Source organism: Cygnus atratus, chromosome Z (genome assembly GCF_013377495.2).
Source record: "Cygnus atratus isolate AKBS03 ecotype Queensland, Australia chromosome Z, CAtr_DNAZoo_HiC_assembly, whole genome shotgun sequence".
NCBI lineage: Eukaryota > Metazoa > Chordata > Aves > Anseriformes > Anatidae > Cygnus > Cygnus atratus.
In genome coordinates, this window is record NC_066396.1 from 11,665,946 (window position 1) to 11,684,279 (window position 18,334).

The 18,334-nt window shown below is 39.9% G+C and overlaps 1 protein-coding gene across 3 annotated transcripts in view; it reads right to left on the reverse strand.

Moving 5' to 3' along the window:
- ADAMTS12 (ADAM metallopeptidase with thrombospondin type 1 motif 12) overlaps positions 1-18,334 on the reverse strand; it is a 171,190-nt gene that overhangs the window by 4,682 nt on the left and 148,174 nt on the right. For all 3 annotated transcript variants that reach the window (XM_035563717.1, XM_035563719.2, XM_050716132.1), the window contains 6 exons: positions 15,451-15,661; positions 11,523-12,671; positions 6,505-6,657; positions 4,273-4,446; positions 2,421-2,567; positions 293-446 (listed from right to left, as the gene is read on the reverse strand). In XM_035563717.1, the coding sequence (XP_035419610.1) occupies positions 293-446; positions 2,421-2,567; positions 4,273-4,446; positions 6,505-6,657; positions 11,523-12,671; positions 15,451-15,661 (1,988 nt within the window). The remainder of the gene's footprint in view (positions 1-292; positions 447-2,420; positions 2,568-4,272; positions 4,447-6,504; positions 6,658-11,522; positions 12,672-15,450; positions 15,662-18,334) is intronic.

Consider the following 18,334-nt stretch of genomic DNA (forward strand, 5'->3'; position numbering starts at 1 on the left):
TCAATATAGGAAGACCCATTCATTTAGTTGTGGCAGCATCTCAAATTAGGGATGCATGCTCAGAGAACGGTATTCCCCATCATAGCAACACAAGGCCAGAAGGGCCGGAGAACATAACAACATGATTCTGCCAATAGTGTGGCTGAGCAGTAGCTGGTTAGGCTAACCCATAAATACCGAGCCTGTAGCACTCATAACAAGCTGATAGATTGAGTCAGTTCCCAGCTTTGCAGGACCTCAGCACAAACAAAGAGCTCTTTGGAAACCATCTGCCACGGGTGTATTATCATACCTGTGCTTTTTCTGCACTCTTGCAGATTGCATTTCTGATGCTCTGTTGGCTTGGGCTTATCTGCACACATACTGTCGTCTTCAGTTTTGTTAGTTTCTGTATTCATGCACTTCACAGTTCTTTGCTGAATGCCCCCTCCACAGGAAACAGTGCACTGAAAGAGTCATTTAAAAACATATACAAGTCTTTTAAGTAGAAATTGTGCAATATGCCAATATTTGAGCTGTAATGTGATAGAAAGCTAAAAACACTGTATGATACAGAACCAATGACAATAAAATACTTTGTGTGCTTCATACTCCATACAGACATTTCCTTTGTGCATTGTGGCAAGATTTGTCAGGATACAGTGGACAGGGAAATAGAACAAATACAGCATCTTGGATTGTGTAAGCAGGGTGAGAGGACTGTTTCCTACAGAAATGCAAAAGCTACATAGAGACTAGTAATCCAAATTAGTATTGCAAACTGACAATTTTTGTTTCCTGTGTTTTTTTCACCAGTTGTATTAAACATGAATAATCTCTGTCAATTAAAATGTTAGGTCTAGAAATGTCTGAGCTTAAGATTTCAGAAAAGCTCAGTGAGAAGTTTTTTCTTTGGTGACATTTGCACTGTGGCTACCCTTTCTTTATGACAGCAAAACAACCACCAGCTGCTTGTTCTGACTACAGACAGATGGCCGTAATAGAACATTTTCAAACCATGTTCCTTTACTATTCTGAAAATTCACTTAATTCTTCATCCCAGAGCTTATGAGAATTCCACTGAATTTTAAATTCTTATTCTCTTCAGATAAAGAGTGGCCAGCAAGAAAAAACAATTCAACCGATATAGAATGCTAGCTAATGAAGTGCAAGAGATGAAGACATGACTGGCAGCTCTTTAATTTTGCTGCAGATCATCCTCTCTATATTGTACCTCTATCCATAAGAGACAATATTATTAGTGTGAAGTACATAAAGAGATCTTAGATATTCTTTTCCAACTTTAATGTTTAAAACTTTTTTTTTTTTTAATAAAGTATAATAAATGGGATTAATATATCAGTAAAGTAGCTGCTATACATTCTGGTATTCAGTTGCTTTCAATTCCATGTTTAAGTGTCAGAGTTGAAACCATTACTCTAATATCCCATCTGAAGGCTTTCTCTCAAAAAACAACCCTCATTACATTTTCTGTATTAAATGACTCTCCAATATTTACTTATTTATGGCTCCTGGCTTCTGGTGTTCTTTCAATGTTCTCTTCTATTATGAGGAGTGTTTGTAATGTATGAATAGGTTTACAAAGTAAACTGGAGGGAAAGATTTATTAGATATACCAGATTCTTTATAAATAGCATGTACTGCAGTTACTGGAAGGTCCTCCAAACATATATACACCATGTTCATCAGCTAGATTCCCAGAATCCACAGTGGAAGGCTATTTGTCAAAATTCAGAACTTCTGTTTGTGTGGGCAATTCCAGTATTCAACTAAGTTGCTTTCAGGATATCCTCCTGGCACCCCCCTCTGCCTCCTTGCTTGCCCTCTCCCCTGCTCCAATTCACAAGCTTTGAAACATCACAATGACTGGAAAGGGTCTGAAAGCACAGACAGATCAAACAGGCTAGCTGTGCTAGGAGGGACTCAGCTAGGTTTGTGTCTGGGACTTTTATTAGCAATTCAGGATTTTCCCTTCCTCTCTAAAGATAGTCTGTCTTGTCGTCTCTGAAATTTTACCTGACTTTGTATCTAACAGAACATGATTGAATTTATTAGTCTCTTTCAGTGGAAAATTTCAAAGGAATAAGGGAAGAATATCAATGGTAACTCATTCTTTGTTAGAAAAGGAAAAAGAATCATCCCTACAATGTCGATCACTTGAAGGAACTGGGGCTGGCTCTGAAACATTTGGTAATATTTTCAAGAGACCTCCCATCGTAGCTCTAGCTGTGCATAAGAATTTACACCTGCCAGGGGCACTGAAGTTCACAGACAAGTAGATAATTAATTGTGTGCCTGATCCCTCCTCCCTTTTTTGCTTTAACACATTGTTTAATCTTTAAATAATAGCAACAATTTAAATACTATCAAATACGGCCAAGTCATGAAAACAAATACAGCAACAAAGAGTGGAAACCTACCGGGCCCCATGTCTGGTTAATCCATTGCGTACAAGGTTGCCTGTTACATGGTACAATGGCATCAGGTCTTTTTGTCCAGTCACAGTTGCCTTCTTTTGGGCAGTAGATATGTCGCTTTTGCTGGCCACCACCACATGTTCTTGAGCACTAACACAAGAGATGCACAAACCCATGAGGAGAGAGGTGGGAATGAATGAGAACCCAGTAACAGACCATAAAGACAAGCAAAGCGTTCTTCATTTAGAAATGTGGATACACAGGTAACAGGAAGCATGTCATGGACCTATATAATTATTTTTTTTTCTTTGATCTAGAAAGATGTACAGGCTAGCCTACATACCAAGTCTTATAATCCAGATGGGAAGAAAAGCTCTGCAGGGAGAAATTTATTTAATCATATGCTTGGAAATAGACAGGGAAGAAGCCATTACTGGTCCAAAATACTTGGGAGAAAGCTGTTCCTGACATATATTAATGCAAGTAATAAGACAGCACAGAAGTAGCAACACAGAACAGGCAACGCAGAACTGCTCATGCAACACCACCAGAAACAGTAATTTCTCTAACAAAAATGAGATTGCAAGTCATGTGCCTGCAGGATTAATCTGCAATATTTACAGAAGACAGTAAAAGTTCATGGGATGAAACACCTCATTTTTATGAGGTGGTTGGGGACATTAAAATTCACCCAGTGCTAACAATAAATTAACTGCAGAATGGCAATAAAAAGCATAATACAAAGACAGTATCAGGGTTATTTTTTAAGCATTCTGTTGTCCCTTTTCTATTATGACTTTCCATCTGATTTTTTACTACTATTCATAAGGTCTGCAGTAGAGCCTGCCTGAAATACACAAAAGATTCTGCAGTCTAATGTGAAATAAGGTGCCAGATATACTTTGAATAATGCATTGTTCCTGTACTCAGAGGAATTGCGTCCCTATGGACAGAGGACCAGAGCTGGCATCTAATAAATGAACCTTTTCAACCCAATTCTACCCAGTATGCTCAACTTGAGGACAACTGCCAGGTTGGGCAACTGTTTTTATAGAATATTTTAAGTGGCAAAATATGAATTCATCACAATCATTTGGTTACTCTTATTATTTACCCCCTGCTGACTGCTCTGACAGTAAACCCACATCCTGCACACAGGATGATGTCTCCTACTTCTTATGGCAGGTGGGACTTGTCAGCGACAAGGAAGCAATGTGATCATCTCCCTTAAAATCTAAAGGCATCGGGTCCATAATGACACAAACATTGCAGCACTTCCTCCAGAGCTGCTTTTATTGGGAGCAAACATTCAAAGATAATCAGCCTACGTGCTTTAGCTGACATAAATATGTGCCTGGTTGCCTATGAAAGTTTGTTGGTACAAATTTAAATCACTAAGTCCCAAATCACCCCAAAATCAGATTTACATTATGTCTGATCTCAGCCTCTGGCCCATAAAATTCCAGCCCCAAAAAGCATAAAGACAAATAGATCATAATGAGAAAGCAAGATTACAATGGCAGCAAAAGGGAAAAGTTTGAATGAATCGCATTTACTGATCCAGCAGCATAGCTTTAACAAATCTACTTCATCTTCCAGGCCATCTGCCTCTCTGTTTCAGGGTAAGGTAATTTACAGCTGTGTAACACACGCAATCCTAGGGATGATTCTGGGAAGTCTTTCTAACATCTATGATGATTTTTGCTATAAGCACACACAAAGACTGCAGCGTCTCTAAGTGCAGTATCTGTGTGTTTTCCTTTGTGTGGAAGTTTACTTAGAAGCATGGGACATACTGCCACTGTTAAATGACAGCTAATAGCTCATTCCCAAAGTCTCTTTTAAAGACCAGTACCTCATTCCAGGCCTCCACATGCCACTGCAGGCAAGGCTCCATATTACAACTGGTGCTGATTTGTGGTTTATATCCAAGTAATTGGCAGTGAAAAGGCCTGAGAAGTCGCTTTTCACGAATGTCGATGCACTGAACATCTCGGGTCTTGAAACCACCGCTGCAGTTAGCAGAGCACTGTAAACAAAACAGAAAGGGGCACTTCTTCAAATGATGCCAACAGCTGAGCCCTTCCAGTCTCCCCTTTATCCCCAGAGCTTGCTCAAAGTGCCTCATGCATCAGTACCAGCTTCCATCCCCAAATACCACAGCCTCTCCTGCTGCTCACAAGAAATGAATTTGCTACCCTAAGGATAAGGACAAATACGCATTTAATTATTCTGTCTTCATCCAGAATTAAAGCCAATTCTGCCAATGTCACTGAATAACCACAGATTAGCTTTAACTTCTACGAGTGTGGCATTAGTTGTTATCTTGCAACATTCTTGTTTACATCAATAATGATTCTTGATTTGAACAAGGAACTGAACATCCTACTTCCCCTGGGAGTCGGAGGATGGGTGAAAGGGGCATCCATGTTCTTGTTCACAGAAGTCTCTGCCCCTCTGAATAAAAACAATGGACAAAACTGACTGTGCAAGAAACTCAGTACACAGCAGCCTGAAAACACATGCAAATTGTATTTGGTAATAAACTCAGACTATAAGACCAAGTCTGAAACACCTTTCCGTTAGGAGAGGGGAAGGATTAGAGGAGAGGAAGAGAACACAAAGATTTACTACACTGGCAGTGGGATACAGCCGTCTTGCTGTGGTAAATTGCCTTAAAATCTTTGAAACAAGTAATGAGAGAAAGAGTTGCTGCTTGCAAAAGCAAACAAAAAATACCCATTTTAATATATGAAATTGTAGTTAGGTTTGTATAGTTCAATTGCTGTAAAATAAGGATGGCTTACAGAACAGAAATCCACTAGGAAAGGCCTTTTATCTCAAAGTGTCCTCCTGGACTGAGGCTTTAAAACATTTGTTTCCCATAATATTTTATCATTACATCTGATTTCTAGCTACTTTTTGTTACACAACCATCATCTACTTTTTGCAAGAGCAATAACTCTTACAAAGGAAGAGTGAAGGTGAAATATGTCTTGCTTGAAGTAGGACCACAGAATGTCTGTGCATCATTTAAAATCAATTTTGAAGGTTTAAGTCTGGTTATGGCCTTGCCTGGACTTTCTACACAAGCACGTATTTCAAGTACAAATCAGTTCAATGTCAAAAAGCTCAATAATATAACCCGGGTTTTGTAACTGATCTTTTCTGCAGACTCTTCTCTGCATAAATCTGCCCTCTACTCCAATGGCAACAAAACTGCCTACAAAAATGATAAGTGACTGAGAAAGTTTGAGAGACCTGTCTTTCTATCCCTTCCTAAAGCAACATTATTTCAAACAGAATTTTGCAGTTTTTCCTCTTCTGAGTCTTGAAAAATAGCTCACTATTTGATGCCCCAGTTTTAAACAGCATGAAGACAAAACATAATCAGCTTCAAGAAGTCATGAAAGTCCTTCGAGGTGTTCATCACACACCTTACAATATCAAAAAAGAACTCAAACACAATTCATTGGGTTCCACTTAACCACTTAAGTATCCACTTGGATACTTTTCTGTGTGTTGCCCAGACCTTTGTATGTAACTAGGACTAAAAAAGACCCTAGCCAAAATAGACATTCTCCCCATTACATTTTTTTCTCTTTCCTTCTCTCTCTCTTTTTCTAAATTATAAAAATTATAAGTTAAATGAACAAGGAATAGACCATTCCACGTGAGAAATGAGTAAACACTGCCCAAGGTGAACAGGAGCATGCCAAGTCCCTCTCCCAAATTTTTACCTCCTTATTAAAATCAGGATATGCCTATAGAGGCAGAGATCAAAAAGAAACACTTGCAAATATGTAGAGCTTTGCCCTAGGATCTCCACAAAACATGGACCATGAGCCCTGCGTTAGCTCTAGGTGCAAGATTTAATGAGCATGACCCCCCCACAGGAAGAATAAAATTCACAGCAGGTGCATTTCCATAAATAACTTAGTCAGGAAATTAGCACTGGATGGTCAACTGGGAATCATGTATGCATTCATTAAGTATATGCTTATTTTAAAAATGAAGTATTTAGAAATCCCTAGTCTTTGAAGTTAGCAAGCTTACTGTTCAAACGCAGCTCTCCAAATGAAGTTACCTTGCTCCAATTTCCTGTTTTCCAGCTAGCACATGGGCGGAGATAACATTTTCTAGCAGGATCGGGCTGTTTTGTGTGTTGACAGTGAGATGCATTTTTGCTGCTGCACTCCACGTGTCTCCAGAAAGCTCCCATTCCACAGGTGGTAGAGCACTGGACAAGGGGAGAGGAAAGCCCAAGGGGAAAACTCGAGGTTAGTAAATCATTCTGGAAACAATTCAGGAGCCTGAACAAAAACATCTAGAGCCATTTTAGATAGCCTAGGTTATTTGAGAAGTCTGTACAGATGTTCAAAAGAAGACTTAAATTTACCTGTCTTACTTTAAATTACAAAGCAGGGCTTTCTGTTGCTTTGTTAGGAAAATACCAATTCTGCTTTACAGCATGCAAACATTCTGATTTATACTCTGGCAAACTTCTGCTTATTGAGACATTCTAAATCTGTACCAGCTGTTCCAATGTTTCCCTCTCTGATCTTTGGGGATCTAAGGCAAAATGTCATTGCATCCAACCTTTGTCATTGTTCCCTCTCTATCCCTAACACTTCTAATGAAATATTTAGCAAATTGAGTACATGATGCTGAAAACCTGAAATAAATTGTGAGAGACTCCTGGGAAAACTCCACAGTAAAACGATTTTTAGAAAGATGAATCCAGAGAGTGGATGTTTCCAAAACTGTGGGACAGCTTTAATATCAGAGGTAAGAGGACATGGATTGTGCCAGTCTAGCTCCCAAGAGCGAGTGCATGCTTTTCAGCAAAAAGCCCCTGTAAAGAGGTAAAAAGTGACTGGAGACCCCCCATTTACATTTTTCTGCCTTAAAATGTGAGGGACAGTGAACTATATGCATAGAGTCAAATCCAATATATGCCAAGCATACTGTAGCCGGCATTAGAAATCGCATAAATAATCCTGGATTAGGCCACCAAATAATGAAGAAAGCAACTTCTACTGTGTGGTTTACGGAAAATTTACAAGTACAGACATATGCTAAGGAGCAAAGAAGCATCAGAATACTGGCAGTTATGAAATTTATCAAGTGCATTACAGTAACAGTAGAAAGACAGGATAGCAGGAGATTCATCTACATAGAATATGGTGGTATTGAAATATCAAGGCCTTCAAGATAAGTCATCGAAAAACAGAAAAACAATTTTTGCTAAGAACAGGTAAGCAGGACAAAAATACACAAAGTCAGAAAACTGCAGACTAAAAATGAATTATAAGTAAGGAACAATAAGAAAAGGTTCTGTCAGTGTTAGAATCAAGCTGTCTGTATGGGGAAATATAAGTCCTTCATCTCGTGAGAAATGTAATAGCTGACATTCACAGAATCACAGGATAGGACAGGATGCCTGCAGGTCATCTTGTCCAATCCACCAGCTCAAGCTGGACCACCTATAGTCAGTTGCTCAGAACCACAGCCAGGCAGCAGAAATTAAGTGGGCCAGGCTTCACATAAAGTTAATTTTAACTAGAAGCAGCAGCCTGAATCAAATAGCAAAAGATCACTAAAATATTAAAAATAGTAATTTGAGATGTGTTAAGTATCCTCAAATTGTTTTTATCAGTTCTGCAAAGCTGAGTTTATTGACCATATCACAATAGCCATTCAAGTGTTTGTAAATAACCTTTGAACTGTTGAGAATAATTTTTTGAAAATTATGGAAGATTGAGAAGGTCCCAGGGGATTAGAGAAGAACCTTTCAAGTTACCTTTGGGAAAACAAGACGACAGATCTGTGGACTAAGAACACACAGCCTAACTTCATAAGAAGATACAAAAGCAAAATATTAAACAATCAAGACCAAAATGGTATATGGTAACAATGATGACAAAGCAATAAAGCAGACAACATGGACCTTTCAAGAACAAATGGGGTACCTGGTTTAATGAAAAAAAGAGAGCCAGTCAACATGATGCATTTTGACATGACTGTTCTTTTAGCAAATGATAGAAATATGATCCAAGTGAAATCATTACAATAGACATCTAATAAAAAAAACTATAATAAAGTGGTCCTCAGTGATTTGACATCAAAATAAAAAGATATTTCAAATGTGGCCCTGCAGGTCTCTGTCCAGAGCTAAGCTTTCTTCAGTATTTTCATTAAATACTTGAGTCATGAAGAAGAGCATGCACTTAAAAATTTTGAAGATGACACCAAGTTGGGAGAGTTGGCAGGAACACTGGAAGACACAATCTAAATTCAAAAACGTCTTGAGAAGCAGAAAAATCTCAAGGAAACAGTAAACTGAAATTTAAAAAGATGTAAAAAAAACTACATTTAGGAAAAACCTTTTTTATATATATCGAGCTATATATACATACACCAAAAAAGGTATATATACATACACCAAAAAAAACTGAGAACATCTGTTGAAAATAATAATATTGTATTAAGGGATCCAGTTTTACAGTGGTCCACAGATCAAATGAATTGAAATTAAATGGTTACAAAACAAGATAAATTTCATCCCAACAGTAATATATATATATAGACGTGTATGTGTGTATACGTGTGTGTCTGTATGTATATACATATATACACACACACACACAACTATAGCAATTATTCCATTTCATTTGCCATGCGTCAGCTGGGGCCCTAATGAACACCACTGTCGATGGCTTGATGACCAGTGATGAGTGGTCCTAAGGGTGTGATCATAGAATTGTAGAATGGCTTGGGTTGGAAGGGACCTTAAAGACCATCCAGTTCCAATTGCCCTGCCACTGGGCAGGGACGCCACCCACTAGATCAAGTTGACCAGGGCCTCATCCAACCTGGTCTTGAGCACCTCCAGGGATAGGGCAGCCACAACTTCTCTGGGCAGCCTGTGCCAGTGCCTCACCATCCTCTGAGTAAAAAAATTCCTCCTGATATCTCATCTAAATCATCCCTCTTTTAGTTTAAAAGCATTCCACCTTGTCCTATCATTATATGCTAAAGCAAGAAGTTGCTCTCCGTAGTTTTTATAAGCCCTCTTTAAGTACTGAAAAGCTGCAATGACGTCTCCCTGAAGCCTTCTCTTCTCCAGGCTGAACATCCCCAGCTCCTTCAGCCTGTCTTCATAGGACAGGTGCTGCAGCCCTCTGATCATCCTCATGGCCCTCATTTGGACCCACTCTAACAGATCCACATCCTTCTGGAACAGGTTGCCCAGAAAAGCTGTGGATGCCCCATCCCTAGAAGGGTTCAAGGCCAGGTTGCATGGGGCTTTGAGCAACCTGGTGTAGTGGAAGGTTCCCTGCCCATGGCAGGGGATTGGAATTAGGTGGTCTTTAAGATCCCTTCCAAACCAAACCATTCTAGTTTTTCTATGCTCAGTGCAACAAGGCTTCCAGGTATGGACTCTCGGCTGTACTGTTTAGCTTGGCTATCAAAGAAAGGCCATCAAAAAAATTAAGTAACTTGTTCAGATACCAAAGTCTCTCACTTCAGGTATTATGATTTGAAGAACATCAACAAAAATGGGTATGTTTGCCCCTTCACCATCCCTGACCCCCTGAATAAGTACTATCTCAGAACACAGCAAGATAGCAGCACAGAAACCTGACTGTCAAAAAGCATGGTTATATGTATTGGTAAAGAAAAGTCAATAGCACAATACAAAAGATTGTAAGCACTTTTGAAAGGCCATAGCAAACTCTACAATTTATATTGCTCCTGCACAGAAAACAGAAGTTACTCAAGCTTTATAACCATTCAGCAATGATCAGAGATATCCAAGTCTGGGAAGCACAGTTCTCTACCTGCTCGATTTAGCACATGATATACTTGCAAGGTAAAAGTTATGCTCACAAAGTCGAAAACTTCTTTCTGAAAAGCTAGGAAACTGAGACAAGTTTGAAGGTGGTGCTGTAAAATATCTTCCAAATGCTTAACAACTCAAAAGTTTTCAAACTCCCTGTGAGCTGTACTTGTTTCATTTACTCAAATAGGAAACCAGAGCTTTCATTAGTAGTAGTACGGGATATTAACACCTGTTTCGATCCAACTTCGTTCTGGCACAGCCATTAATGCAGACAAAAACTGCTCATTTCTACCTTTAAATAATAAGACATAGCTTAATGCTGCAATTATCAGCTATTGTATCCAAAGATACTGTAATAGCCAAAGCCACTGGCCTGACAATTTTAATTTTTACGCCAACCAGACAAAATGCTTCATGTTTACTACAGACAAAATGCTTCATGTTTACTACTGCTTCAACCCAGTTCCAACATATGATCACCTAAACTTCTAAGAATGGTGCAGAACTCCATATTACAATGTCTCTCTGTGGACATGTGCTGGACAAATTAATGGCCCAGATATACCAGTTTAACTTTGGACTAACATTCTTATCTTGACTTTGTAGATTCAAACTGGTTTTACCAGGCAGAATGTTGCTCTGAGTTGGGAGGCATTTGCTTAATGGTGGATACAGACACTGATGGTGGTACGAGATAGAAATGCACCAAAAAATCCGTTAATAGCCAACTAAAAATATGTTTCAGCAACCATTATATCAATGTGCTTTATATAGTAATAAAGCTAGCTTACCTACATGACCCTGGTCATGTACTAACTTAGGAAACACACGTAATTAGAGAGAAATGATATATAAGCAAAGGTTAGAACACAGTAGCATATCTACAGCTAACTTGAATTATGTACTTATTTGGAAATACAAACACACTCATTTGGTGTCTCCAGGATTCATCTAATAGCTTATCTTTTTGCTATGCTTTAAAACAAAGCTCTTGAGGTATCTCTGGTTACAGTCAACCCTGAATGTCATGTCCCTGGAAGAGCTATGCATAGTTTTGCAGAATCCATAAACAGACACATTCTATTTAAGCAACCTAATATTAGATGCTCCAAGTTCTGTTACCCATTTTTTATACTAATATTTCATTTGAATTTATGCTATTCATGTCAGATAATTGTGACAAAGCAAGATTTATTTCCTCAACAGTGGTTCAGAGAGCTGACATGCTCTCCACTACTTGAAAGTTAAAAATAACTTACCTCACTCCAGTTCCCTACTATCCAGTAGGCATCACCAGGCAAACTGTTGGATGTTATTAGGTGGTTACTTTCTGTGACATTCGTCAAAACCCCCTCAGATGCACTTTGGTTCCTGGTAGCATGCTCAAGAGCTGACGATTGTGTACTGGAGGTTATGTTGTCAGGAAGTTTTATTTCTGTTCTGTTGTCAGTTTGGTCTCTCTGTACATTACCAAACACTGTGGGCATTACTGTAACAGATGCTTCTTGAGTAGTTACTTCTATGACAGGCACGTCAACTTGCAGACTGATAGAGTTTGCTGGTGTTGGAAATGCCAGCCCTTGTGTTGTTCTGCTAACAGGAAGGAGCGCAGAAGGCTCTTGGGGAAGAGATGCTGGGGGGAGGTGAGAAGTCACACTCTCATTCTGAAGGATGTAAGAGCTAGTACCTATCGTTGTGCTCCTGGTTGTGATTTCAGGATCGTGTTCTGTGCTGTAAAGGCGATAAATCTGTTTCCCACTGCCTCCTACTGACCCATCAACATCATCAGATTCTTCGGTTAAGTAATCATAGCTGGAACTTATTTCTGGACTACTGGTAAAAGAGGAGACAGGAGTGTACTCACTTTTTTGCACCTCGCCCGTTACAGCAGAAACTGGCTCACTTTTAGAAACATTTTCAGCATGGTTTATAATTTCGGAACTTGAGCTATTATGAAAAGGCCACGAAGTAGTATTTTGATGTGAACTATTTTCAGTAGAAACAACAGGATAATTGTAAACATCAGTTGATCCAACAAAATTATTTTGTAATGTTTTGCTGGTTGTTCCTTCTTTTTCAGAGACATTATCCAAACCAGAGGATGTAGGCAAATAGGGAGTTACACTTTCAGGATTGGGTGTTCTTGTTGTTGTATGGAACCTTGGGCTTGGTAGAGGTATGGGTATTCTGTTAGGACGACTCCGTTTGGGAGTAGTTGTTTTTCTGATTATGATCTTTCCTCTTCTGGGTGCCAGTGGCGGTATCAGAAATCTTCCAGCAGAAGGACATTGCTGAAGACCACACAGGGCCTTAGAGTTTGGTCTCTTGGAACTATCACATGGCTCATGGTTATTTTTGGCACAAGTAACGTTCCGAGTCCTAATCCCTCCACCACAAGTAACTGTGCACTGCAGAAGAAACAGAATTAATACAATAGCTCTCTTCATTCTGTTGTACAAGTCAGTTAAGTGTCAACTGGCAGCTCTCTTCAATAAAGAAGAATCATTGCAAATAATCAATAACAAATTTTCTTTTTTTCCTGAGGAACAAGCCCTTCATTTTAGCGATTTTCTGTTATCATGGAGCTTTTGCCAAATTTTTAGAAGAGTAAATGTCACCTTGAGTAAACATCAGTGATAAAAGACTACTTGATAAAGAAAAAATATGGAATTCTAGAAAAATATGCTAGAATTTGATTTCTACTGCGAAACAATCACAAAAGTTGTTTAGCCAACACCTTTACCACCAAAAATATAAAAAAACAGACTGAAAAAGCTGCCATCAAAAGCATCTGTCTGGCTCACTATTGGCTGCTCCTGATGCCACCAACCTGCTGTGATGACTTCTGCAACTCCTAGATCCTTGCTGACTTTATGAAATGGATCTTTCATTCAGTCTTAATGCAACCACCACTTGCTGCCAGGGCTGTTCACATCTCTCCTATTGGACTTGGACTATTACAAGTAAATAACCTATGTGTCTTCTGTTTAAATGGGAGCACTATCATGTACAAAGTGTGCTGGAAGTTAAGGAGACGTTTTTTCAATGATGTTCCTTATCCTCAGCCCCACAGGTACAGCCATAAGTTTAGCAGCTGTCACTCCCCTGATGACTTTCTGAAATTTCAAAGTACTTCTCCAGTTTGAAGTACTAAGGCTGATTGACTGGTTGGTTATTAATGGTGATGTTACATATAACCTGCCGAAGAAAGTCTCCTTCGGATGCAAGGGAGCCTGACCAGCTAAACCAGGTGCTCAGCACAATTACAAACACTCCTACTGCCAGCACTTTAAAATCCCTGGGTTATCTAACCCTTCTTAGAGCTAGTCTAGGTCACGGAGCAGTAGAAATGCCTGTGACCTTGTGTTATTGGTACTTCCTGCATTGTCAACACCTGTACAGTAACATCAGCTCTGCAGCAACAGGCGCAGGGAGGAAAGCAGAGTAGGCACTTTCATTAGACATTCTGCCTGTCCTCCTTGCACTTCCAGCAATATAGCATATTTAATGTACTCAGAGCTATGCAAGTTTACATTAGCTTCAATTTGACCTCTGAAGTTGTTGAGACTGGCAGTAATGGATTTTGCCTACTGAGGACAACAGTAACTGCTGGCACCATGTTGCTGCTTCCAGAGAAATACAACAAACTTACTTTGCCACCTGTATGATTAAGATCAGCATTCTGGTAAATTAAAAAGAACATCTAACCTGATTAGCTTTTTGGGACAATGTCTGTCTTTCTCCCAGAACTAGCTTTGAAAACCTCTGCATTAGATTACAGCCAAGCACTAAAAAGAGATTTCAGAATGGCTGTAACACTTCATCCTCATTATCCACCTAATTAAGTATGTTCAGTTTTTAAGATACAGAATGATCTTCTAACAGCAAGGTAAGTTCAGAGTAAAAGGAAGTTTTGCCTGTATAAAATCTCTCTCTCAAATTTACCAGCAAAAAAAAAACTTTCTCCAATTACAAACGTCCTGAAAATGTTGTCATTTGTTCAGGAGAAATAGTCGAGCCCATACTCAACCCCCCATTTTGTTGCAGGTGAATAAAACCATCATAAAATTCTACTAGCTCATTATCCTGAATCTGCTATCAAGCTCATTAGTGAGTTTGATAAAAAAAAAAAAAAAAGAAATAGGAGAAAGAAGGCGGTGGAGTTTTTAAAAATGAAAGTTTTGGAAGTTTTGAAAAACTTGTCCAACTTCAATTTTATTGACATCTGAAATGGAAATATTTGTTGTGCATTTGTTTTCATGATTATCAGTTACACTTTCTTATCTCTGTATATACAACAAAACTGCCTGTTTGTGAGGTTAAACAAAAGCAAATCTCACTATATCAGAACAAAACAATTTAAAAATTTCACATGACTCAAAACCTATTTCTTCCTCCCAAAAGATGTATCTTGGTGCATTTTTAGGTTTCATGTAGAATTAGACTGCTCAATACATTGGGGCTCCAATGGAACGTGAAGTTGGGAAGCACCTGCAGATACCAGCAACATAATCTAAAGAAAGCTAAGAAGCGCGAGGTCCTTCCACAGATTAAAAAGTAGGACAGAGCACAAAAAACAAATGCTCCCAATTAATACTAGCATATATTGCAGAATCTGTTCTAGTATATTTAGACAAATTTACTTTTTTGCAGTCATTAACTTGACCACCTCACATTCTGCAGTTCATCAGCTGTCAATGAAATAACTGCACAATATTTAATTAACACTTGAACGGTGCACAGATATTCTAGTGTTAATATGAGCTTCAGACTAATACTAGAAATAAAAGGCTTGCATGCTGCTGCAAAAAATGACAGAGATATGAATGTAAAAGAGATATAAATGTAAAAATTATAAAAAAGTTTCTTTTTATCCCTGTAGACATGACACAGAGCCTTCCCCCATCTGTTTCACAGCAGTAATGAGTATTCCATAGAATTCTGTGCATGCAAACACGCTCTGTTCTGTGGTACCAAGCAAGCCAAAACCTCAGAAACATCTCACACACAGCACTTGTTGAGGTCATCAGCAAACAGTGCAGCTTTTTTTTCCTCTTGTGAAGACTCGTTAAAAAATAAGGAAAAAAAAAACAGATCATTGGTCTTCTCTATTGATTATGATAGGTCATTTTGAAAAAATAAAAAACAGAAAACAAACATTTAATGCTACAGGTGACATGAATTTACCTCAGTCCAGTTGCTCACTGTCCAGTCAGATGGGCACAAGACATCCCTGTTGCATGACAGATGGGTCTTTGGTTTAAGTAGGTGCTGGCATTCTGTGACAGCCAATGCCTGCTCATCAGATCCCACTGTCTGGATGCAAAGTACAGTTCGTTTCTTCTGTCCTGTTGGGCCACATGTTGTCGAACATTTCTGCCATTCTCCTGCCCACCATCTGAAAAATGGGGGATACGAAACATTACAGAAAATAATCCATAACCAGCACATTAAAGATACTCCTTCACATCTAGACTGAGTAACTGCTACGGAGCTTAGTTATTTTTTTACTCTATTGTATTATCTGCTTATTGTTACCTTAATAATACAGAAAGAGTTAACAAATCGGAATCACCAGAGGGTGTGTAATTACAACAGCTAGGTGGAAAAGACCACCACACGTGTCTATGCAGCCAGTGTTACAGGAGTGTTCAAACTGGCATTGGCACTGAACTCCCTTCACAAGGGCAAGCAGCAAGGCAATAACATCAGAAGACCAGAAGCTATGTTGCTTGCAGTCAGAGCTATGCTACTTGCACCCCTGCAGGATCAGTGCCCAGAAGTTCTATATCTCTGGGCCTAGCTGGGTGGTCTGTACTACAGCGGCCTTTTCTGTACTTTTTTCATTCAAAAGTAAAAACAAACCCCTTCTGTGTCTCTCTCCTGATTACAGATGGTCTTCCATGGCATACTGTGTAACGCTTTACCAAATGAAAATTAAATATTTCATCTCAGAGCAGTGTTTTCCAGTGCAGCTTAGAGTACCCTAGGCAAGAACACAGTCCCAAGCTGCTATATAGGCAACTCAGCTCAGCTGTGAACTCCAGACTAAAAATGCTCCTTAGACACTGTAAATTGCTCCTGAGTTTTGAAGTCATGCCAAAGCCTTACACACACACACCCCACCAGGGACACATATTTTATTATGTATTTTGCTTTTACAGAAATATGAATTTCCCTATAGAAATATGCTTTTCTAGACAAAAAGGCAAAAAAAATGTTTTGGGCTTAAACCCAAAATTACCGTCTTTTTTTCCTCCCCTCCTTTTTAGGCCAATGAACTTAGAGCAAAATAAACCCATTCTGATAAACACATCAAAGTTCCATGGCAGGTTTTATTGCTGTTTTTAGCATTCATCTGGATCTGTCACAATCTTCTTGCTTTCTCTTCCATCTTACTGCATTTCTGGCTTCTTTGGTTTCTGGCTTCTTCAGTTTCCCTCTCCCCTTTCGACTTTCATTCTCTGTTTCCCAATTAATTTATTCTTCAATTGTTAATGAGCTGTCACTCACTTGGAAGGCACTGATAGGCACTGATATCTACTCACAATCATCAAAAAAAAAAAAGGCTCAGAGCAATCAAGCTACACACACAGCTCATTTGTGCAACCATCTGGTCTCCTTTGGGGTACCTACACCTTCCTTCTCTTTACTTATGAATATATATTGCATTTCCTCTTAAATTACACTATAAGCCCTTTGGGGCATGCGGTAGAATGGTAACCCACAGCCACAGCCCTGTATGAGGCCTCTGGACATTGCTGTAATAAAAAGAATAAATTAATTCTCTCCTTCTGCCTTTCTTTGGAGTGTTTCTTGCTCTTTCAGGTTTCTACAAATAACAAAGGAAAGCTAACAACCAGTTAAAAAGAAAAACAAAGTGCACCTCAGACGTATGTGGCACAAAAGAAGAGAAAAAGATATTATCATAACCTTAATCAAGTCAGACACAGACACAGACACAGATTTCTAGGTTGGAAGAGACCTCAAGATCATCGAGTCCAACCTCCGACCTGACACTAAGTACTCCACTAAACCATATCGCTAAGCTCTACATCTAAACGTCTTTTAAAGACCTCCAGGGATGGTGACTCCACCACCTCCCTGGGCAGCCCGTTCCAATGCTTAATAACCCTTTCGGTAAAGAAGTACTTCCTAACATCCAACCTAAAACTCCCCTGTCGCAACTTTCGCCCATTCCCTCTCGTCCTGTCACCAGACACGTGGGAGAACAGACCAACCCCCACCTCACTACAGCTTCCTTTAAGGTAACTGTAGAGAGCGATAAGGTCGCCCCTGAGCCTCCTCTTCTCCAGGCTGAACAAGCCCAGCTCCCTCAGCCGCTCCTCGTAAGACTTGTTCTCCAGACCCCTCACCAGCTTGGTCGCCCTTCTCTGGACTCGCTCGAGGATGTCCATGTCCTTCCTGTAGCGAGGGGCCCAAAACTGAACACAGTACTCAAGGTGCGGCCTCACCAGAGCCGAGTACAGGGGCACAATCACTTCCCTAGACCTGCTGGCCACGCTGCTTCTTATACAGGCCAGGATGCTGTTGGCCTTCTTGGCCACCTGAGCACACTGCTGGCTCATATTCAGCCGACTATCAACCAATACTCCCAGGTCCTTCTCAGCCAGGCAGCTTTCCAACCACTCATCTCCCAGCCTGTAGTGCTGCTTGGGGTTGTTGTGCCCCAGGTGCAGGACCCGGCACTTGGCTTTGCTGAACTTCATACAGTTGGCCTCAGCCCATCGGTCCAGCCTATCCAGATCCTCCTGCAGAGCCTTCCTGCCCTCGAGCAGATCGACACACGCACTTAGCTTGGTGTCATCTGCAAACTTACTGAGGGTGCACTGGACGCCCTCATCCAGATCATCGATAAAGATATTAAAGAGGACCGGCCCCAGTACCGAGCCCTGGGGGACACCACTTGTGACCAGCCTCCAACCAGATTTGACTCCATTCACCACAACTCTCTGGGCCCGGCTATCCAGCCAGTTTCTAACCCAGCGAAGCGTACGCCAGTCCAAGCCCCGAGCAGCCAGTTTCTTGAGGAGAATGTTGTGGGGAACGG